The 24,723-nt window shown below is 38.8% G+C and overlaps 1 protein-coding gene and 1 long non-coding RNA gene across 4 annotated transcripts in view; one reads left to right on the forward strand and one right to left on the reverse strand.

Moving 5' to 3' along the window:
- Positions 1-2,658: 2,658 nt before the first annotated feature.
- LOC125911587 (uncharacterized) lies at positions 2,659-15,835 on the reverse strand. Of its 2 annotated transcripts, none has more exons than XR_007454373.1 (3): positions 15,585-15,833; positions 15,220-15,304; positions 2,659-3,459 (listed from the first exon to the last, which is right to left on the reverse strand). It is a non-coding gene; the product is annotated as an uncharacterized LOC125911587 (long non-coding RNA). The 2 variants fall into 2 exon arrangements; XR_007454374.1 differs by lacking the exon at positions 2,659-3,459 and adding an exon at positions 4,960-5,568 and having other exon boundaries at positions 15,585-15,835.
- A 176-nt stretch (positions 15,836-16,011) lies between these two features.
- The window catches only part of IFIH1 (interferon induced with helicase C domain 1), a 59,839-nt gene continuing 51,127 nt past the window's right edge, over positions 16,012-24,723 (forward strand). The window contains exon 1 of one of the 2 annotated variants that reach the window (XM_049615584.1): positions 16,012-16,827. In XM_049615584.1, coding sequence (XP_049471541.1) covers positions 16,375-16,827 — 453 coding nt within the window. In that variant the 5' untranslated portion in view covers positions 16,012-16,374. The remainder of the gene's footprint in view (positions 16,828-24,723) is intronic. The other variant, XM_049615583.1, reaches the window with a different exon arrangement.

Raw genomic sequence — 24,723 nt, forward strand, 5'->3', positions numbered from 1 at the left:
GAGAGGGTAGGAGCCTAACTTGGAGAAACGCCAGCAGACAAACCCAGATGTGTTTCACATCAACTAAACCCTTCTTACTGCTTTTTGTAATTTTTCTTTTTCCTGACACTATAAAGCCCCCACTTACTCCTTTCCTATTCTCTCACTCTCCCTTTTAAATACCCTGTCACTTCTGTACAAATCAAAGTTGAATTCCATCCACTCTGGACATTTTTCCCCATTATTGTTATTGTAAATATTTCCCTATTATTTAGTATAAATAGTATATTATGGATTAAAATCATCCTTACCACTTTAACTAGTCCTGCTTTGTTTATCTTTGCCAATGGTAAAGACCAAGGAAGAGTTGTTTGGGGTGGCCAAATCAAAACTCAACGTGGTACATGTGAGACTTGGGATGTCTGTGAAACTAGGTGATAGTGTGAGGTAGGTTGTTGATCTAAGAGGCTGGATGGAGTGAACAGCTTAACTAGTGATGGTTTGTACCAACCACCCAGCATCTGTATCTTAATGAACCTTGCTATTCTCCACTTGTTACATATGCAGCAACTGTTGGGAGGTAGGGAAGAACTTGGTGGGACGTGGAAGGTATTCCTCCAAAGTGGTCTTAAAGTGAAAATTAATTGCTAATGCTGGTGATGAAATAAGAGGAGCCCAAGAAATGAATACCTCTTACATCATTTTCCTAGAAATTAATAACAGAAATAGATTTATGACCTAGTAGATAAAAGGTATAGCTTATTACATATGCAAAATGATTCTGGCAAATTTTAAGTCCATGTAGTTTGAGAAACTACACACACACACAATGTCTCAGCTCATGCTGCCATAACAAAACACCATAGACTGGCTGGCCTAAAGAACAGGAGTTTATTTCTCACAATTCTGGAAACTGAAGGTCCAAGATCAAGGTGCCGGCAGGGGCAGTGTCTGGTCAGAACTCTCTCCTTGGGTTGCAGATGGCCGCCTTCTTGCTGTATCCACACATGGTTCTTCCTCATTCTTGCTCTGTCCTCTGACTATGTGGGTGGAGAGAGACAGAGGAAGTAAGTTCTCTGTTGTCTCTTCTTATAAGGGCATTACTCCCATCATGAGAGTTATACCTTCCTCATCTCATCTAAACCTAATTACCATCCAATGATTCCCAATATCATTACACTGGGGCTTAGGGCTTCAACAAATGAATTTTAGGGGGGCACAGTTCCATCTATATAGCACACCAAATCTGGAAGGTGAGGGAGAGGAAATATGTCCATACGTTAGTCATAACGTCCACTGTTGTGTCATCACCTTAGATCTGCCCTAGTATTTGTTTATCTATTTTATGCTAAAATGTATTCATACAGATTTCATGCCATGGTTTTAATTGATATACATGCAATAATTGTCATACTTTTTGAGGAAACTATTTATTGTTTTTATGGAATAACATATTGTATGGAATAATGAAGGCTCTGTATGTATTATTTGTACAAGGCATAAAAATGTGACAGTATAAAATGAAACTATCCAGTAACAATTTTATTATAAAACTATTGCAAGTACCTAAGGGTTAATGCCCACTAGTGAGGACAGAGAAAAATAAGCTTCACAAATAAGACAGAAGTAAATATTATTTGTCTTTTATTACTGAGACCAGCCACTTGACAAACTGCCCTTATTCAGCTAAGCTTTCAACAACAGTTTTTCTGTTTCTAATTTCCGTAACATTAAGTACTCTTTTGGCAGAAGCACAAACTCAAAAGCAATTTAAAAAAGAGTAACGCATATATGAAAAGTGTCAACAGGGCTCTTCAGAGAGGTGAAGAATGGTAGTTTCGTAATACATACTTCCTCACTTGGATCATCAGGCACTATTAAGCAATCTAGATTCAATGCAAACTTCTTGAGAAATTCTAAAACTGTATCTAAAATGTTGACCACAAAATGTGTCCACAAAAAAATCCTCAAAAACAGCTGCAATACTTACGCGCCTAGGTGGCTCAGTCAAGTGAACATCCAACTCTTGATCTCAGCTCAGGTCTTGATCTCAGGGTCGTGAGTTCAAGCCCCACATTGGACTCCACACTTGGCGTGGAACCTACTTAAAAAAGAAAGAAAGTAAAAGAGCAAGCTGCAATACTGATTAATAACCTTGATAAAATAATCTGTTACTCAGGAAATGTTGGAAAAATACCCACCTTACATGTTAAATCCAGGTTTCATGCTTGTGAATATCAATTAGACTCCATATTAATAACATGGGATCATATACTTTCAAAATTATAGAAATATAGAAAAAACTAATGTTGACTGAATACTTATTTTAGCTGGTGCTTATCCTTGGTTAGTAACTTGCTCACATACAATGGAAATTAAGTTAGAGTAGTCCTGTTACAAAAAAACAAAAATATTTTGATCAAAAACATAAAAGTGCTTAAACACATTACAGACTAAAAGCTGAGATCATTCCATTTCTACACTAATGCTTAGTTGTTTTGCATATGTGTGAAGATAAGATTGCCCCTCTCTCTCATCAATGTGAAACTATTGGTAAGAATAAGACCCAGTAATAGAAATTTTAACAACTACAACCTATTTATTTATATAGCACATGACGCTTTTCATAGCTATTTTGGACATTATCATATTTGAGTTTCCTCCAAATCTTGTGAAATTAGTAGCACCAATTATATTTTAAGAGGAAACTAAGATAGTAATAAGTTGAATTATGGAGGGAGACACAGATCGAAAGAGTTGCAAAATATTTTTAAAACAAAACATGACCTGATTTATTCATGTTTGGAAAATGACAACCTACAGTGCTCCTATAGTTTTGAATGAATGAATGAATGAATATATGAATGAAGTCCCATGCTTAGAGCTTTTTATGTTGCTTAAACTAAGAATTAAACTGGGTAGGGGTGCCTGGGTGGCTCAGTCAGTTAAGCGTCCGACTTCAGCTCAGGTCACAATCTCGCGGTCCGTAAGTTCGAGCCCCGCATCAGGCTCTGGGCTGATGGCTCAGAGCCTGGAGCCTGCTTCCGATTCTGTGTTTCCCTCTCTCTCTGCCCCTCCCCCGTTCATGCTCTGTCTCTCTCTGTCCCAAAAATAAATAAAAACGTTAAAAAACAATTAAAAAAAAGAATTAAACTGGGTAGAACCTTATTGCTTGAGTTATCCTAAATTAAAAACTGAACTAAATAAAAAGAAAAAAAAAATTGGTGCTCTCTGTGTATATAGTCCCTGAGGTTGGGATTATGATATATACTAACATTGATGAGGACTCATGATCAGAAATGGTGTCAGGAGCAACCTGGGTAGGTGTAACAAGCCCAGCTAATGCCCCATCCAAGATTTGCTTCATTTCACCTACCTCGGACATTTGTTTTGCTCTCCTGCCTTTAGCCAAAAAACTCAGTCGCTGCCATATCCATCAGAAAACAGCAGATGGCACACTCAAGCATAGTAATTGAGAAACTGCAATAAAGTCACCATTTACAAAGGTGTTAATACAGTTAAGATTCCCCAAAAAGGGATGATGGGGCATCTCAGAGCAAGCTACGATGAGAATCCATTACTGCCCTTAGGATGAGAGGGCAAGGCAAAGAAGCAGTGTTGAAACCTAAAGAGAGTAGCTATACAGAGACAGCCATCTGACACATGACCTTTAGTAGAAGGATACATGATGAACTACACAGAAGGGAGCTGAGGGAACAAATACTACAACCTCACTCTTTCCCCTGCCTCTGATCACCTGTCAGTGCTTCCACTGGCTGATCTCAATCAGAAGCCAGCAGGAAAGAGAGTTCATGGATGCAGTCCATAAAGGTCAGCATCCCAGGGCACAGTGCAAAATAGAGGGTAGAGCATGGGTCTTCAGGAACAAGTGGAAAATATCATGCAGGTTGAAGAAAAAGAAATTCCACAACTTACACTTACAATCCTGACAGAATTTGACAACTTTTCAATGAGAAACTCAACCCATTTAATTTTTCTGTAAGGTAAGGCAAAAATCCAGGCAAATTGCATACAACAAATATTTATAGAATAATTATACTGAATGGTGAATTAAATCCAAAGGGATGATTAAACAAATAGGCTATATAGAAGGTGGGGGGAAGGAGGGAGAGAGAGGAAGAGACAGAGATAGAAAAGATAGAAAGAGAGAGAGAGAGAGCGAACATGAACGTAAGTTTTTATTCAGCCACCATGATTCTAGTAAAGGAGAATGTAACCTAGCAACAGAAGCTTTACAAAACGATTTGCTCATAAATTGTTGAAAATGGTAGTGATATCAGAATGCATAATTAAATAAAGAGAAGTTACCAAAATGCTGACTGGGGACAGAGAGAACTAATATCTAAGTAGATGGGTAAGAAAGATCAAGTGGTTTGTGGGGTGCCTGGGTGGCTCAGTCGGTTGAGCGACCGACTTTGGATCAAGTCGTGATTTCACGGTTTGTGAGTTTGAGCCCCGTGTCCGGCTCTGTGCTGACAGCCCAGAGCCTGGAGCCTGCTTTGGATTCTGTGTCTCCCTCTGTCTCTGCCCCTCCCCCACTCATGCTCTGTCTCTCTCTGTCTCATAAATAAACATTAAAAAAAATTGAAAGAAAGATCACGTGGTTCTTAATATTCAAATTCTGATGTAAAACCTTTCTACACATTATTTTAAATAAATATTCACATAAAGTGAAAACTGTTTAGAAGGAAACAAAACTAATTTTTGCTGGAAAAGCATGTGCCTAAAATAGATCTTTTTCAGTCTAAATTTGAAAAAAAGTAAGTATAATCTCAACCTTGCAGGAAAACATTTATCTTTAAGTTTGTGACCCTATCATAGTTTTTCAATAATGAAAAAAACAGCCGATACTTAGATCAATTTTGGTATTTCCTCCTGATTGATATTTGGTAATATTTATGTATAAAACTATCAGCTAACCACATCATGTGGTTAATACCAATAAATTAATTACCAATGTCATAAATTAATACCAATGTCAGAGTTAGGATAATTTCTCTTTATCACTACTGATTTCATTTATTTACACACACATTGCGAGTTCAAGGGAATATGTTAATTGGTGTATGTACTATATTTTCTTATTTTCTGTATTCCTGACTCTCAGGCATCTGGGGCCTCTCCGCCTCGAGAGAGACTGGCCCTCTTAGAGACAGGCAATTCTTAGAGATAGCAAATGACTCAACTGTCATACGTAAACTAGGCAATCCACAGTCCCTGCCCTAAACTACCTCCTTTCTGGGCTCTTTCACCCCAAAGGACAGTACTTCTCTGCATTAATCTCCCCGGGGCTGGACAACAGGCAGCTAGAGATAACCTCCCTGCCCAGAGCCCTCTAAAATTATTCAAACTCGTCAATTCTAACCCTACCTACCTTACCTCGCATTGCCTTTCCCATAGAAACCACAATCAAGGTTTCTGCCCATGCTTCCCTTGTTCCTTCTGCCTCTTGACTGACCCTGGCATTTCTCTATGTGGTCCTCCATGGGTGATGTGCCCCTCTTCTTGGAAATTGTAACAAACTGTTTTTCCAATGGCAGTCACCTCTGATCTGTTGGCCTTACCATACTGGAAAAATAAGAAAATTTACATGTTAAAACAGTTGGTACTAGTCATTATTGTTTACGCTAACGCCTAAAAGAACTGGGCAATAAATAGTTTAGAGCTTTATAATTGACTCCAAGTTCATCTTCTGGCTCTGTGACATTGGGCAATGTAATAAAACTTTTATGAATCTTGGTTCCTCCTCTGGAAAATGGGGATATTCCCTTCTAGAAGATCCATTAGTCCCCTTTATGTTGTTCTCTGCTTTTATAAAATAAGTCTATACCAAATTATCTTTATCTTTATCTTCCCATTGGGAAATATAGATTACCTACCTTTTCTTTTATCTGTTAAAAATTCTATATATCGTTCATAGTTGCGATTTTACTTAATTGATACCAGCCAATTCGGTTCTGACACAGTTAATATTGACAGTAAAAACCCCACAAGGTGGCGGCAGAGGAAACACAATTATAAGCAGGTTGTATACAAGAGCCTGAGGAAGGAAGCAAGGTCTGGCTTCCCCTTTCTGAATACCTTTCTGAGAATGGGGAGATACAGCCGAATGTCAACCACTTGGCCTGGGCTGCTTTGAGTCTGCCACTTCCTCAGAGAGTCACTTGTCATCAAAGTTCCAGGCACTTAATGAGCCACAGGCAGTTCTTGGGCCCACCTGAGAACCTGGGTCAGCTTTTGGAATTCATTTTGTGAAGAAGCTCAAGTTTTCTCTACAATTCATTGTGGCATTCCACAAATATTAAATGTTGATATTATTCTTAATTCCTTTTTTTAAAGTTTATGTATTTATTTTGAGAGAGAGTGCAGGAGGGGCAGAGAGAGAGGGGAGAGAGACAGAGTCCCAAGCAGGCTCCATACTGTCAGCACAGAGCCTGATGTGGGGTTCGAACTCACGAATGACATCATGACCTAAGCCAAAACCAAGAGTTGGCCGCTTAACCAACTGAGCCACCCAGGCGCCCCAAATATTATTCTTAATTCCTAATCAATGACATACAGCACATTTATGTGCACATAACTAGTCTGTTCCTGAAAAAGAAAATATTTATAAAATGTATTAAATCAAACACCACTCGCAATCGATGCTTGCAGCCTTATTTACATTTATCCATCTATTAAAATCATAAATCCTTCATCTTGAAATATTTTTAAGTGCATCACTTGTAGTAATAAAATAATTTGGACTGCTCTGTAACTAAAAACAAATTCCCACATAACACAATATGTCTCTCTTGAATCTTTTACTGCATTGGAGGAGAAAGAATCAATGAATTAACACCATCTGTGCTAACTAAGTTCCAAAATTTTTGCACCAGTTCTAAAGGTTGGGAAGGACTATGCAAACTCCCCTAAGTCTATACACCTTCAACACAAATATGCATTAGAGACAAGCAAATGCAATGCACAAACACACGTCCTAATTAGGAATTTAAAGGAGAAAGATTAAATCATTTTAGCAGGAATCAGGAAATATTTTACAAAAGTATTTTTAAGATATTTTAAAATATTTAAAAAAGTAAATCGTAAGTTGTACAAATATGAAATCATTACACATTTTAGGATCATTTGCTTTATAAAATGTGGTATCATTTGCAGCCTGAGTGAATTGGTGTGTCATTCTTTGAGTCACTGACTGATTCTACTCATGCCTTCTTTCACTTATAACAAGCGTAGAAGTCCCTTTCCGTCCCTCAACAAAGTCCCTTTCCCTCCCTCAACAATATGATATACTGTTTTCAGAACTTGCCCAAATTTTCTCATATGTGGTTCTGTGAAAAAATGGCTGGGGCAAAGACAGCTGCCCAGCCTAAACTCAGAGTTTTGACTTGTTGGGAGACAGTTCAAGAAGGCTGTACTACTTGGGGCACCTGAGTGGCTCAGTCGGTTGAACACTGGACTCTTGATTTTGGCTCAGGTTGTGGGATTGACCCCCGTGTAGAGCTCCACACTGGTCATGAAGGCTGCTTGGGATTCTCTCCCTCTCTCTCTGTCCCCTCCCCTCTTGAGCTCTCTCTTCTTCTCTCTATAAAATGAAAAAAAGAAGTCTCTGGTACAATATTTCTATTTCTTTAAAGAATTCTTTATACGTCATGTTCTGGTCTTTGTGGAATTTTTTTCTCACAACAATTTTTTTTTTTTAAATGAGTCTCTTGACCTAGTCATGGCCTTGAGGTCATCAGGGATTAGCCACTGTCATATTCAAAATCATGCCTTTTATCAGGCAAAAGTTAATGTCCCTTGTCTTCCTCAGAAGAAATTGTGTCAGGGATGCCAGAAAGACTTGAGGTGAGGCCTATTTAAAACTTGATTCCTTGGACCAGAGGAAAGTCCTTACTGTAGTTGATTGTACAAATAGATATTCGTGGACTGTTTAGCATGACCACCAGATTCTCTGACACCACCAGTGTGCTTTTCTACTCCAAATGTACCTCTAGTCTTAGTCCCAAAGTATAAAGTGTAAAAAAGATGATCTGCTGTCTTTGGAGTAGGAGTGGGGCCCAGAGCCTTGCCCACTGAGCCTCTCTCCATACCCCTCTAAGGTATCACTATGTCATATTAAGTTTCCTCAAAGTACAGTTTGAATATTAGTCACCAAGGGTATGACAGACTTGGAATAACAGTGGCTACACAATGGAGCTTTATTGGGTGTGAAACTTGGATTTCCTGATAGTCTTCCTAATTTCCCTCTTAATGGTAGAAGAAGTATAAGAAATTCCAGTTGCTTAACATAAGGAAGACAGTTGTTTTGAACCAGAGGGGTCGCTGATTCTCTTTGCTGAACCAATGGGTTGGGGACTACCCAGAGCCTAGGTAACAGTTAGGTGTAAGATAAGCTAAAATTCCTCTAACGTCACTGAGGTTCAGATTTTCTGCCCTTGTTTGTTACTTTCCAGTTCACACACATTAGATGACCTTTTTAGTTGAATTTATATGTGATCCATTTTTTTTCAAATATCTGCTGGAGATTTACATTCTGAAGTGTTCACAGTGCTACTGCCATGAAGGTATGTATTTTCTGTGATGTAGAATACATTTCATTTGTTCTAGGCAAATATCTGACAGTGTCCAGGTCAATGGATTTGGTAGACGAATGTTGCAAACTACATTTCTCAGAACAAAGTGCTGAAAATATATGTTCATTTATATCTTGGCTTTAGCTAAACTGAATGGGAATGACCCAGGAAGTACACAAAGCACAGCTGAGTTTTTCATATTCACCTGGGTAGCCTAGGAAACTACTTACCTACTCACTAAAATTTATCTGTAACCCCCAAATCATTACTTTTGAGGAATCATTGGTGGATCTGTGCAGAGTAGCAAAAAATTTGAATAACCTGATGCGGATGTTCCCAGCCGAGGCTGAACAAGGCGAAGTTTTCCCTTCTTGTTTCAGCTCTCATACTATGAACAAGTGTCCTTTTCATGGTATATTTAGTGCCGATTTTTTGCATTTTTGTGCTTTTTGTTGGTGATTTCACTGTTTAAAATGACTCCAAGCAGAGTCCTGAAGTGTTATCTGGTGTTTCCAAGCACAGGAAAACTGTGATGCATCTCACAGAGAAAATGTGCATTGGATAAGCTTCCCTCAGGTATGAGTTATAGTGCTGTTCAGCGTGAGTTCAATGTTAACGAATCAACAGTACATATTACATAAGGTGTCTTTAAACAGAAACACACACAAATCAAGGTTATATATTGATTCGTTTTTAAAATATTGTGAGCAGAGTGTGACCTCATTCTGCATATCCCCAAGAGCAGTGGTTCTGTATTCAGTGATTCAGTACAACTTTATAGTACAAAACTATCATGAATAATGAGACTCTGCTGGACTCAGCCAGCACTAGGCTAGCAGAGGCCCTAACACCTCGTCCTCACCTCTGGCTGGAGAGCAGAATCACAAGTGGAATTGAAAGGGAAAATAACTGACACGAAAGTTCCAACAGTGGAGATTTGGATGCAGTGGATAATTGTATACATCTTTCCATGTGAGTCTAATATGCAGCTCACCAGGCTTGAGAACAACTTCCTAACTCACTCTGTGGCCACAACAAGAATTGAACGGCTGCTTTGGCACTACCTCCCATTGGGGGTGCTCTCCAAGGGCAATATGTGTGCTCCAGTAGGGAAATCAGCTGGAAAACAAAATTTTCTAGCTTTCCTTGGGTCATCTGTGTATTTTAAAATTTAAATAAAATGGTTTGAGCGCCTAGGATAAACAGTGCCTTACTATTAAATATCAGAATTGTTTAATTTATGAGCAGATGCCACTTTATGTTAGGGAAGGATACAACCCAGTTCCAGCCAATGAAATATACAAGAAATTCTGCTGCAGGGGCGAGGGAGGGGCTCCTAGGACATTTTTTTTTCCCTTCACTGTTGGGAGGAAGCAAATGGGAGAAACTTGATGCTCCAACCCTCTACAACAAGCTTTTAACTGAAGCTGTGAGAAGAAATAATGTTTGTAGCTACTGTAGCCATTTTGCAACCATGAGACGCATCCTAGGGTTCTGACATCAATGAATGCACTGACTCCTCTTGTTATGTGAGAAAAACCAATCCTTCTGGCTGCACCACATTTACTTAGCATTCTTCATCTTGTAGCTGAAAGCATGCCTACAGAGATGGCCCTTTCCATTCTGCAGAGCATTGTAAGTCTGGCACTATCCCTAAGATGTCTGAAGATTCCTCGGGGGCTTATGCTCTCATTGTCACCCTTGGATGGAACTCTCAATCCACGTTCCCTGTCACAATTTCAGCAGATACATTTTCTTCCTATGCAGCTCTGCTGTACCACATGGGGTCACCAACTCCCTTTATTCACCAAAGCACCACAACACAAAGCTGTTCTTTGTGGCAGACTTTTATGAAAGATCTGGGACCAAGAAGGGTCAGTACAGCAAGTGCAACATAAGAATGTGCTTGTTATTCAATAATAGGCATTGCTGCCCAAATATCCCGGCCATCCCTGCTACTGGGAATCTCCCACAGACTCTTTCTCCCCTTGGCATGTCAACATGGTCTCCCTATGAAGATCTCTTCCTTGGAGACCTCTTCCTCATCTCAGATCACTCCTTGTTGAAGAGATGTGTATATGCACACAGGCATATACACCTGTATTTACATAATAAGATATAGGTAGGAAATACACTTAAAATATTAATAATGCTTATCCCTGGGTGATGGGAGGACAAGTAATTAATACAATCATCTTCAGTATTGTGTTATTTCCTTCCAAAATTTCTACAGTGAACATAAACTGTTTCTTAAGTGAAACATTAATTTTATTAAAATATTCAATTCCCGAATACATTTCATATCCTATTGCATGCCTGGCAATGATATGAAATATATTCAGTTTGCATGTGTTAACTTAGTATACTGACATTTGTCACAAAGCAATACTAGAAATTGGAAATGTTCTTCCAAGATCTAAATGCTGAATTGCCCTTCTTTTTCCGACGTTCACTCTCCTTTCACCTACACATCTTCCTCTTCTACTCATATTAATTCTGCTCTTCAAATTCATCACAGCCTCTAGTGCTTGGGCTCTCTAGAGCTGAGGTCTCCAAGGAGTTTGTTTTTGATTCCTTATTACTAAAAGTAGTTGACCGTGGACCATAATAAACTTTTGTATGTACTCACTTAGAAAAATCTTTACGTATACAACTATAATAATTTATCATAAAATACAAACAAATTAAATAGTAAGGCATCAGATGAAGATGAAATGACATTGTTCAATGTCATTGATGTAATCCAGTGGGTTAACAATAAAAGGTATTTTGTAATTGACAATGCTTTTTTATTTAAAAAAATCTTAGTTTAACCCTTTGTGATTTAGCAATTCAAATAGATTGATTCAATTTATGTTAATATTTGATTTCAATAACTCGTTCTATAGCACACCTACTTCAAAACTTTGTCAGTTATAATACGAACAGGTGAAATAAAAATATTTAACTAATTGTATGGGGGTGGATATTAAGTAATTAGAGCAGCAACGCTTTAATCAAAATGAACACAGGATGAGACATCTAACCCCAAGTGTTTACCAGCTAAATGTCAACCGCCATTTCAAGGAAAAACACAATGACGCTCTAATCCCTCTGACTGAAGCTTGCTCTCAACCATTGGTTTTAAAATCAAGTAAAAGAAGCATGGCCAATTTCTGCCTTTGAGGTAAAGGTGTTGTTTTAACAAAAACATGTCCAAGTGACTGTTTTTGAAAAGACTTAAGCTATGGAGGAAGCATTTGGAAAAACAGATGTTTGGAAAAATGTTCACTGATACCTGATTTTTTTTTCTAACAGTGTTTGTTATGTAAAAAGACGTTTACATGTGCATGCTTACAACCAGACCTTTATAACTGAATTGGTAAAAATAATTAAGAACTGAGTATCAGGATCTAATAAACTTAGCTAAAAGTTTTAGCTTTCTGTTTTGGAGCTCCTGTTTTGAAATACAAAGCTGTGACAGTACACTTTCAATAACCTTCTCTGCTAAATCAGTCTATCAGCTTCTGTTTCTTGAAAAAAGTGATACTGTCTAAAAACTCAATTACATGGCTAGTTATTATATAGGTTTATATATACGTCACTAATTTATTTCCACTATAAATTGTGCATTCTCTGAGAGGTAGCAACATCTCTTACTCATTGCTTATATAAGAATGCTGGCAGTCACTTCTTGGACTGGTGCTAAGTGCTTTACGGTCTAACCTTTGAACAACCTTATGGTATGGTACTGGTGTTCTTGTTTCACAAGTGCAAAATTTTAGGTGGTTTTTCCTAAAACCACACAGCAATTAAGAGGCAGTGCTGAGGGTTACCTGGGTGGCTCAGTTGGTTAAGCACTGACTCTTGGTTTCCGCTCAGGTCATGATCTAACGGTTCAGGAGTTTGAGCCTCACATCGGGCTCTGTGCTGACAGTGTGGGGCCTGCTTGGGATTCTCTCTCTCTCTCTCTCTCTCTCTTTCTTCTTCTTCTTCTTCTTCTTCTTCTTCTTCTTCTTCTCTCTGCCCCTCCCCTGCTTGTGCTGTCTCTGTCTCTCTCAAAATAAATACCTGAACTTAAAAAAAAAAATAGAGGCAGGGCTGAGATGTGAGTTCTGATGTCCTGGCTCAGGGTCATGATGCTTAATCAGAACAGTATACTGCTAGATTAAGTTTAAAACCACATGCAGCTGTGAAATTATACTTCCAGTTTGCCAAAAAGAAAAAAAAAGTACAATTACTTCTCAATTGTACAAAACTCAGATGAAAAGTTGGATAATGGCAGGAGTCAGTTATCTTGTATCTTTCTGAATTACTGTTTCTGAGAACAAAATGCTAACAAGTGACTTTTAAAATTGATGAGGTGATGGGGCCTAAAATGTTTCTTTTGGGTTTAAAAAGAAAAGGCAGGTCTAGAAAAAAGGAAACAGGTAAAATTCAACAGATTTTCTATCCCAAAGGAAAGAGGAAACAGAAACTGATATTTAGACAACAAGGAGGAGAATGAAAATGAAACTTATCAGGAAAATTGACAGAGGAAAATGCCCAAACAAAAAGCAGAAAATAAACTAAATCATGCTGCAAACTTGTGGATAAAGAAAAAAGACATGTTTTGAGAGACTGGCTCAGATTCCACCCCCCACCCCAATCTCCTTCTTCCAGAAGGGGTCCTATCAAGATGATGGAAGATTCCTAAAAAAGATGTTCCTTTCTATTTTCCTTCAGGCTTCCCCACCCATTCTCAGTCCTCATCATTCAATCCTCATCCAGCAAAGTGACTCTTACTTGAGAATAAATATGAATTGTTGTTGATGGATATTATGGAATGGTAATGGTGTGATTTAAAGGAGGCTGTCTATATGGAAAATCAACCGGTGAAACTATAATGTGCATTATTATCTAGGTCTTACCAAGATCAGGAACAAGACAAGGGTGCCCACTGTCCCCACTCATATTCAACATAGTACTAGAAGTCCTGAACAGAGCAATCAGGCAAGAAAAAAGAAAGGAAAGGCATCTGAATTGGACAAAAAGAAGTAAAGTTGTATCTATTTGCAGGTGACATGATTCTATACAGAGAAAAATTTAAAGACTCCACCAAAACCTAATTAGATCTCATCACCTAATTCATTCAGCAAAGCTGTAGGATATGAAATCAATATACAAAAATCAGTAGCATTTGTATACACTAAAAATGAATTATCTGAAAGAGAAATAAAGAAAATGATCTCATTTATGATAGTATCAGAAACAGGAATGGATCTTACCATAGTCCTCATAGCATTTGTTCTCTATTATTTGGTATTTGTCCTCCACTCCTATTAGAATGTGAGCTCCATAAAAAAAGAAACTTTGTTCAGTTTTATTAACTACACAAGAGCAGCACTGCTCATATTGCAGGTACTTAATAAATATTTTCAAATTATTGTATGAACAAATGAGGTACGCTGAACACTAAATATCAAAGCTTCTACTTTTGACCTTCTGTCACCCCAACAGCAGTTCCATGGTGTTAAGAAGATGACATTATCTCCCCATATTTGACCATCAAAACCTTTGTATCCTCCAGTGTTTGAAACCCAAGGACAGAGGGATGAGTATTAGGGGACAGAACGATTTTTGGTTGGTTGGTTGGTTTTTGTCTTAACATACTGAGTGAAACCGGCCAGCACCTGAAGAGCAGGCATGGAAGGAATTTCTTGGAATAGTCCTAAAAGATATCTTCATACACCCAATAACTAAAATTGATCATTTGAATACTTTTGTAGAGGCATCTAATTTGATATCTTTTATTTAAGGGGTCAACTCCCCAAAATAAGTAAATACATAGTAGTGTTTTATGAAGAAACGTTAAAGAATAATATAAAGCAGGTTCATCTGCAAGGCCAAAGTTGCATTTCGCTTCAACAACTCTCACTATGTGTCTGACATTGGACCAGCTGCTAAGGTCAAGGCAAATAAAATTCTCATTGGGGATAATCAGCAAGGACCTACTGGTAGGACCTACTGCTTGCATTGTACTGGTTACTGTGTAAATATGTCCTCTCTTCAAGCAGCTTACAATCCACATAGGAAGAAAAAGCTTAGCTACATAATATCATTAGAACATAAAATAAGATAAAATAAAATGAAGAGCTCAATTGAATATTTTGTATGCCTCTGACGAAAACAAGTATTTCTCTTACCTAGTCCAAAGCACCACCAGGCCTCCCTGTCCTATCCAAACTTCACTGAATGTGCTTTGCTAACAGATTACTTTTCCTAAATGTATCTTTTTAAAGGCTTAAGTGACCGCCTCCTTCCTCCACATAACTCTAGACCATGAGGTTCTCATCATGAAGCATATACACTACTACCCACAGCCACCCAGGGAGGCAGAATATGAGTAGCAACCTGAAGAACTCACTTTCATGTGGCTTCTGTACTGAACCGAAGCTGCCATTTTTCAGTGTGGGTGTCTTTTTTTCCCTCATGACATAGACAAATGTTGATGTTTACTACAAGTTGGTACATTAGTTGCTAATTAAGTTCCTAGCTGCTTCAGCCAAAACTTTCTGTATTGAATCCAAGAAAAGAATGGCAGCTATATCAAAAATAAGTTGTTGGGGATTTTGTTTTGTTTTATTAAAGGAAAGTTGTATATTAAAGAATATGGGGAACTTACAGGCTGAGAGATAGAAAACCTTCATTCTTGGCTTCCTCCTAAGCTGAGTTGGTGGTTAAAGTCCCTCTTCGTCTGTCACTGGGCCCTGGTCAAAGCCAAATAAATACTACATGAGGCAAGAAAATAAGGTGTTTATCATTATTCACTCTTTCCCCACAGACTGTAAAAGCAAAGAGGTCGTTTCGGGGGACCCACAGGAAGTCAGGTTTATTCTAGAAAGGGTGCAGGGGTCACTTCATCCTGGCGTTCTGGGTCTACACATCTCTGGAAAGATGTCTTCTTAGCTTTCTTAGCTTTACCTCTTCACCCCATACTCTGCAGTCTTAGCATCTTACCACCGGGCAGGGGGTCAGGGCAGAACCTACCTGTACGCACCAACCAAGGGTGTCTCCTTCTGTTGGCATCAGTGTTACAGGCATCTTCTCTTCGCTTCTGCACTGGGAAGTCCCCCATAACGTGCTTTCAAGCCCTGCACGTTTTAACTGACAAGGGGTATGCTAGACGGCGGTGGGAAAGACATCTGATTTTTGAGGCAGAACCCTGCAAAGAAGGGAAAACACCTGCATAAGAAGCATGGCTCCACCGGGGCTGTCTTATTCGAATTCGCTTTCTGTTTCCGTTTCCTACAGTGCCTGCGACCGGTCCTCGCCAGGACCAACCAAAGGGCGTCTCCTCCCCAAGGAAACCGACACTCCCCGCCTGGCGGATTACGTCGGGAAAGCCCTGACGCGGGGGCGGGGAAGAGAATCGAAACAGAAACTGAAGTTCGGTAAACTACAAGAACTGCCCGGTGGAAAGCGGGGCTCAAAGCTCCCTCTCGAGTTTGCAGCGGCCGGTCTCTGGCGGGTCTCTAGCGAGCACTGCAGAGAGTCGGAAGTAGCGCGCCTGACCGTCCGCAGCATCTCGCCGCCGCGTCCCTAGGCCAGGGCGCCCGGCCACCTGCCCACCCGCCCCCTCCGCGGGTGCGACCGACCGCGCCCTCGCGCCCCGGCCAGCGGGCCCTGCGCGCACCCCGGCCGTCTGGCACCTGGCTGTGAACCCCTGTGGCTGCCAAGGCAGCGGACCGCGGCGCGCACCTCTCACCTGTTGAGCAGAGAACAGCAACCGTCGGTCTACTTGGGAGAACCCCCTCCCTTTTCTGAGCACGAACGAAAGATGTCGAATGGATATTGCGCAGACAGGAGTTTCTGCTACCTCCTCTCGTGTTTCAGGACCAGAGTGAAAACGTACATCCAGGTGGAGCCCGTACTGGACTACCTGACCTTTCTCCCTGCAGACTTGAAGGAGCAGATTCAGAGAATGGCCGTCACCGCTGGGAACATACACGCAGCGGAACTGCTTCTGAGCACCTTGGAGAAGGGAGTCTGGCCCCCGGGCTGGGCTAGACAATTTGTGGTGGCCCTTCAGAGAGCAGGCAGCGTTTTAGCCGCCCGCTACCTGAACCCAGAGCTCACCGACTTGCCCTCTCCATCCTCTGAGAACGCTCATGATGAGTGTCTCCAGCTGCTGAACCTCCTTCAGCCCTCCCTGGTGGACAGAATTCTGGTTAAAGATGTCTTGGATAAGTGTGTGGAGGAGAAACTGTTGACAAACGAAGACAGAAATCGGGTAGGTGTCCTCTCAGATGGAGGGACATTTTGTAACTCGGGGTTGCGCCTTCATTTGCCCCACTCCAAATGTTCTTTGGTATCTTTGGGTAAATGTGGTTCCCTCCTTCCTTGAAAATTCTCGAGACTAGTCAGGCACTTACAAACATAATTTTGAAAATTTAAATATAAGAAAAGCTCTTTTTCTAATCCTTTCACTAAAATAAGCTAAAGAGGAGCTAACTCCAAAATAGTAATGCATAGTAACAGATAACATTTATTGAGCACTTACTGCAGACAATTGGTATCATGTGCAAAACGTATTATCAGAGATCATGCTCCCAGTAATCCATTATGACTTTTAAGGTTATGGGGCGCCTGGGTGGCTCAGTTGGTTAAGTGTTTGACTCTTAAAGTGGGCTCAAGTCATGATCTCACGGTTCATGGGATTGAGCCCTGTGTTGGGCTCTCTGATGGCAGTGCAGAACCTGCTTGGGATTCTCTCTTTTCCTCTCTAGCCCCTCCCCTGCTCGTTCTTTCCGTCTCAAAATAAATAAATAAACTTAAAAAAAAAGATTTTTTAGATTATTAATTTTGTTTTACAGATGATAAAACTGAGGTAGGTTAATAACTTGCCCCAGATGTTCCAGGAAAGCAGCGGCAGAGCTAAGGACCTACTTCCTGGTGGTGTGCAAGTATATGTCTTAATTTATATAGTCCATAGAATGGACCCATGGGCTGAGTCCAGTCTATTACTGGTTTTTGCAGACCCAAAAACTAAGCATGGTTTTTACATTTTTAAATTTTCAGTGTTGATAAAGAAAGTTTTCCTGGAACACTGCCATGTTCATTTACATGCTAGGACAGCTTCTGCACTTTTTAAGAGTAGTTAAACAGAGATCATACAGCTCACAAAACTTGCAATACTTATTATCTGGACTTTACAGGTAAAAAATGCCTATTTTTGGTCTATATTATACATTATGCCATTCAATCTTGGTCCAAGTGGAGAAATTACGACACGCACACGCGCGCGCACACACACACACACACACACTTTTTTTCTTTAATCAAAGTTATAAGTTACTATATTCTCTGGGAATAAAAAGTGGCAGATAATTCATTGAAAAAATAAACATTTTATTTTGCAATTGCAGTTTTTCGTATTAGCAAAGAAGTAGTAGATTTTTTGGGTGGCATTTTGACAGGGTGAATTTTACAGGGAACTTTACATTTAATGTAATGTTTCATTGTTCATTGTTTCCCAATGAACAAGGTTTCTCCCTTTTTCTTTCTTTCTTTCTTTCTTTCTTTCTTTCTTTCTTTCTTTTTCTTTTCCTTCCTTCCTTCCTTCCTTCCTTCCTTCCTTCCTTCCTTCCTTCCTTTCTTTTAGATTCATCAGTTATTTGTATCTTCATTACAAAGCTCAGGCATTGGCCTCACATGAGCCAGTGATGTAACTTGGTCTTTAGTGACTAAAGTTAGTGTTCCTTTGTAGACGTGACAGCCATAGGGCCTGTCCAAAGACCAAGGCATGCATCTAATTTTGATGGCTGGTTTTCCCAACAAGTAAATTACTTTACACTGTTGTCTGTAACGTTTATGTAGTTTTGTGTATTGAGAACCAGCTAGAACGCATTCTAGTAGTCCAGCTGGATATGACAAATGTGTACATCACTGTGGCAGAATCTTAATTTGGAAGACAGTATGCAGCCTTCAAGCCAGCTGGAGATGGAAGATGGCATTTCCAGCCACAGTAGCTGTTAGGAAGTCCAGAAGCAACAGAGTCCAGTAACACCACAAAGCTGTTTATGTTTGGTGGGTATGATGTCCCGATTGCCAGCGAAACAGCACTTCTCCTTATTTACTCTAAATACTTCTGCCTATCAGCATCACTTTTGTCTTGCCTGGATTGAATTTCCGCCAGCTAGATTTTATCCAAGTTCTTGATTCTGGCAAGCTTGGAGGCAGCTAGCAGTAAAGCTTGGGATTTGACACAAAGAAGATGTAGACTAAAGGGACATTTGTGTACTGGGCGGCAGTTAAAGCCAAAGCAACCCAAACTCTCCCTCAAATTCATATTTCAAAAGAGGCTCCGAAAGATGGAGGAGCTATGCATTTGAGGCTTTCTAAGGAGGAGTAGTATCTCTGTGAGATTCTGGAATCATCTTTGTACACATCATTTTAATGTGTCATCAGTCTCAAAACTAAACTATTGATGACAGTGGAAAAGAAGCTTTAGGGTTAGAGGAATCTGTGTTGATATGGGGATGATTGATCACCATTTATCTCAAAACAGCAAAGCGTACTGGGGAAAAACATGAAGAATTTGGAAGGGGAAAACCATTCCCATCTCAAATCTATGTTTGTTTCTTACTATATGTGTGTTACTTTGGGTCAAGTTATTTAAGTTCCTTGATCCTAAATTTACCCATGAAAATGGACATAATCATGTCTCCTCTCACTCACAATACTTTAGTGAATGCAAATGAGAAATCATGTTTATGAAAAAAGTCTTATCAAGAGTTGTTTTGATATGATGATGATGATGACTTCTATCATCATTCATTTAGGTACATTTCCCTGCAAATTTAAAGTTTCAGAGACTTGCGGCTCCTGGGTGGCTCAGTCGGTTAAGCGTCCGACTTCGGCTCAGGTCATGATCTCACGGTCCGTGAGTTCGAGCCCCACGTCGGGCTCTGTGCTGACAGCTCAGAGCCTGGAGCCTGCTTTGGATTCTGTGTCTCCCTCTCTCTGACCCTCCCCCATTCATACTCTGTCTCTCTCTGTATCAAAAATAAATAAGACATTAAAATAAATTTTTAAAAATATTTAAAAAAATTAAAAAAAAAAAGTTTCAGAGACTTACGTAAATCCCCTACATTGAAGCTCAGATATGCTTAAATTCCCTGGATTAAACTGTGATTCCAAGCAAAAGCTATGTCTTTCACCTCTAGAAATCTAGCTAAGACTAGGTATAGAATTGGTACTCTATAAGAATTCATTGACTGATTGGTTTTATTTCCAAACAGTTGTCTGGAATAAAGGATAAGGGATGAGAACACATGACATCATGAATTGCTTTGCCAGGCATTTGGAAATGGATGGATGATGGACACAAGATCCCCAAGCTTGCTTTTGTGACAGCTTAAAGTAGTATATGAGTAAGAAGTCAGAACTTCTAAAAATTAGTTTAATTATTTTCCTACTTGGTCTGACATTTTAGTTCATGATTCTCATGTCCATCCCTGCAGCCCCTGGCCCCAGACATCAGAGTCTCTAGAAATGATCCTAGATTTAGTTTTGTGTTCAGCAAGTACTCAAAGAAACTTATTTAAAGGATTAATTATTCATTCATTCGGTTTAAATTTATAGAGTGACGTCTTGTGCCAGGCACCATGCTAGTGGTAAAAAGACTGGATAATAATGCAGATATTGTCTCTGCTTTCATGGAGCCTATGTTGTAGTGTGGATCCGTATTCATCTAATAAATAGTTAAAGAATGTCTAGTGTGCGCAAGGCACTCTTGTAAATACTGGAGGCCCAATAATAAATATAAGAATCACCTCATAGATCATTGTAATGTAACGATCCCTAATAGAAAGGGAGTGCCCCTGTACTGACCTGCTTTTTTTAAGGATGCTTAGTGACCTCTTGGCACATCCATTGACTTAGACAGCCATGAATTTTGGAAAAGAGGTGATAATATAAACATTTCCATAGTGTCTTAATAGCAGTCCGAACACCTAAAGAGAGGTGCATGTTCCAATCCTGGCCAGCTCAAAGCAGTAAACATCCATAGTTCAGGAAGACCCCATATACGTCTCATTTACATAGGAGATCCAGAGATACTGTGATGAGTGCAGCTAGAAACCAAGTCCAGTTGTCCTTATGTGACCGCCAAAGACCTGAGTCCGTCTCTCCCAGCTTACTGTATTGTCAGGTAAATTCTGATGCTTATGGATTTTATTAGCAAGAAAAAATACTATACTAGTAAGAAATTAGTTATGGCAATGTGATGATAGATATTCATTTAGAAACACATTAAGTTTTTATGGGGAACTAGCTTTTAAAAATTCTTTGCTTTTAACATATGAGTTTTGCCTTCTGATTTACTGGTGTGAGAGCTAAGGTCTGCTGTGTTAAAAAAAATTACCATTATATTTAAATAGCTCTCTAAGGTTTTTATGAAAGAGAGAAAACATTTTTGTCAAACTTTACAATTGTGTTGGCAAGCCAGTGTTTAATGAAAAATATCAGTTTTCTCTCCTGATTTCTGTTGGAAATAAAAAACATAGATGAAAGAATTTAGAATGTGAAAGCATATAATTGTATTACCCACAAATTCATATTTATTTTATAAATTAGTTAGCAGTGTATCCATAGCTATTTTAAACTGCATATTCAGAGAAAATGTTCACAGGGGGAAGAACATGAGTGAGAATCACTACATGTCCTGTTGAAGTCTCAAGTCTAAATATCTTTCCAAGAGTTTCCATAATCAAACTTAATATTGGAATCTAATGTCTTTAGTATGTTTTAGGAGGACAGATTAAGTTATATATATAAGCATATATATATATATGTTTATTTATATAAATATAAATATATATAATATATATAAGCATATATATATGTTTATATATATATAAGCATATATATATGTTTATATATATATGCTTATATATATTATATATATTTATATTTATTTATTATGTATTATTTATTATGCTTATATATATATTTATATATGACTGCTTCAAAGGGAATTGATCTACTTTCTAGCACCCAAACTTAGAAAACTTCTTAAAAACTCGGGATCTTGATGAAGCTGCTAAAATTGCACAGGTGTTATATGTAGTTCCATATTCAAATAATATAAATACTTGCAGGAAATAATGGCATAATGATCTTCAACTGCCTGAACTCAATAAGGACAAAACAAGCTTGACAAATGTAATTCTACAGTTAAAATCAAGTTAACTGATTAATAGTGGAAGAAAATTTAGTCCCTATAATATACTTAGATTTTTAGTAAGAATATTCATTACAGTGCCTCACTTGCTGTTTTTAGAGAAATGCTTTCTGATTACTTCTGTCAGATGGATTTAAAGCTGATTAAAGAGTGGGGTAATTAGAAATAGGAATGGTTGAGTTAAAAGAAGGTGCTGTAGAAAAAATTTTTTTAGTTTATTTATTTTGAGAGAGAGCACACACAGGAGGGGCAGAGAGAGAGAGAGAGAGAGAGAGAGAGAGAGAATCCTAAGCAGGCTCCACACTATGATAGTGTGAAGCCGGATGTGGGGCTTGAACTCACGAACCATGAGATCCTGACCTAAGCTGAAACCAAGTTTCAGTTGCTCAACTGACTGAGCCACCCGTGTGCCCCTAAAAGAAGTTTGCTTAAACCAGTCTTACTTAATATCTTTAGCAACTATTATTAAATTAGCAAATAATAATAAAGACATTTACAAACACCATAGAAGAAATGTTTCTAATAGGAGATTAATGAAGTTAGAGAAAAGGTAGGAAATGAGCAAGACTCTGCTTAGAAAATGCTATGGGGGAGATGGACTGAAATCACCTAAATTTAATTAAATCCAGTAGTCATCTTAACCATTTCTTGCTGGAAAATGTGCTTAAAGTTGGAGAGGATTAGTAAGTATAATTAGAGTTCAGGAAGGCAGTATTTGGCCTCTGAAACCAATTGCCTGGGATAAAATTCTACCTCTGCCATTTAACTAGCTTTGTGGCTCCAGAAAGGTAACTGGATTTTTCTGTGCCTTGGATTTCTGATCTGTAAAATGGGTTTAATGTTGGCTCCTTCTTCAGGATTTCTGGGTTAATATATACAAACGCTTTATAATAATATTAGTAAGTATTCTCTAAGTAAGACTAACATACCCACTGGGTAGAAATTATGCTGTACACTTCTGTACTAAGTAGTGCTCCTGGTGAAGTGTTTATACAGGTACATGCTTTCTTCAGTCATCCATAATAATAACTAACACTGAATTTGTGTCAGACACTGTTTCAAAAATGCAAACTAATACCTGACACTAAAAGGTTATGGGACATACTTATAGGACTAGAAAATACACAAATTTAATAAGAAACAATTAATCTAGTTAATCAACCCAGATTATACATGTAGAAAGTGGACAAATGTTCAGAAGGGCCTTTGAGAGTAGGTAAGTCAGTATTTCTCATCAAAGCCGCTAATTAGAAGTGTGAGGTCCTTAAAAAACGTTTTGGCTTCCCCACACCGACAAAACAAGTCAGAATCTTTGGGAGGGAAGGTAGATCCCAGGCATGAGTGTTTTGTTAAAGCTCCCCAGGTGTGTCTAAAGTGGGTGAAGAAGCCACGACATTTCTTTTTAGTTGCCTTGTTTTGCACATGCAGAAACTGAGGCCCAGAGACATGATGTGGCTGGCATCACGGCACAGCAAGCTGATGGTGTGGTGTCTAATTTCTTTCTGGTCTAAATGTGGCTTGTTTAGCCTTTTCTTCAAATGTTTGGTGCTGTGTGAAGTCCTGGGAAGTGCACTGTGATAACGATTACGTGAATGATCCACACTTAAAAAGATTTGCTGGTTTAATCTAAAAGAGACATTAAAGGAAGGCTAAAGGTTGTAATGAATAGATATAGAAATAATTATGCCCCATACTTTAAGAAAGGAATGTGTGCACAAATCCCTTTGTCTCATAATACTAAATAAACACAAATTTAGGAAAAATATTATAGTCGAGTACATATTACAGATATTAAGTTAGCAAGAATATAAGTCTTGTGATAGTAATTCCTTCATAGTAGTGATGGCCAAGCAATATTTGGTTTCCTATTTATAGACTCCATGGGTTTAAAAGAAATAGCAAGCCCTGGATATACCGAAATAAATTAATGCAAATAGACATAGCAGAACTAGAAATTAAAGACACTTTCTCCTGCACCCCTTGTTCAGAATGGCTGAGGTAAAACATTTATTTCCTAAGCATCAGTTTTGAATATCTCAGTGGCTTTAAAAATGGTGCATAGTTTTAAGGGGGCTTGACCCAGAGATTTGCTCCCGGCTACAATCCAGAGTTGCTACAAGTGACATTCGTCTTTTCTCTCATATTTGAATATAAGCCTTTATTAACACTGATGCTTAATTGTTCACTTATTAAACAATGTTTACACATTGTTTAAAATTGTTCAGAAGATGTTTGATCTTTTTATCCACTCATCAGTTGATGGACATTTGGGCTCTTTCCATAATTTGGTTAATGTTGATAACACTGCCATAAATGTTGGGTTACATGTGTCCCTGTGAATCAGCACTCCTGTATCCTTTGGATAAATTCCTAGTAGTGGTATTTCTGGGTCTTAGGGTGATTCTATTTTTAATTTTTTGAGGAATCTCCACACTGTTTTCCAGAGTAGTGCACCAGTTTGCATTCCCACCAACAATGCAAGAGTTCCCCTTTCTCCACATCCTTACCAACATCTGTTATTTCCTGAGTCGTTAATTTTAGCCACTCTGACTGGTGTGAGGTGATATCTCATTGTGATTTTGATTTGTATTTCCCTGATGATGAGTGATGTTGAGCATCTTTTCATGTGTCTGTTGCTATTTGGATGTCTTCTTTGGAAGAGTGTCTATTCATGTCTTCTGCCCGTGTCTTCACTGGATTATTTGTTTTTTGGGTGTTGAGTCTGATGAGTTCTTTATCGATTTTGGATACTAAACCTTTATCTGATATGTCATTTGCAAATATCTTCTCCCATTCCATTGGTTGCCTTTTGGTTTTGGTGATTATTTCCTTTCCTGTGCAGAAGCTTTTTAACTTGATGAGGTCCCAATAGCTCGTTGTTGCTTTTATTTCCCTTGCCTTTGGAGACATGTCACATAAGAAGTTGCTGTGGCTGAGGTCAGA

The sequence above is a fragment of the Panthera uncia genome (genome assembly GCF_023721935.1).
Source record: "Panthera uncia isolate 11264 chromosome C1 unlocalized genomic scaffold, Puncia_PCG_1.0 HiC_scaffold_3, whole genome shotgun sequence".
NCBI lineage: Eukaryota > Metazoa > Chordata > Mammalia > Carnivora > Felidae > Panthera > Panthera uncia.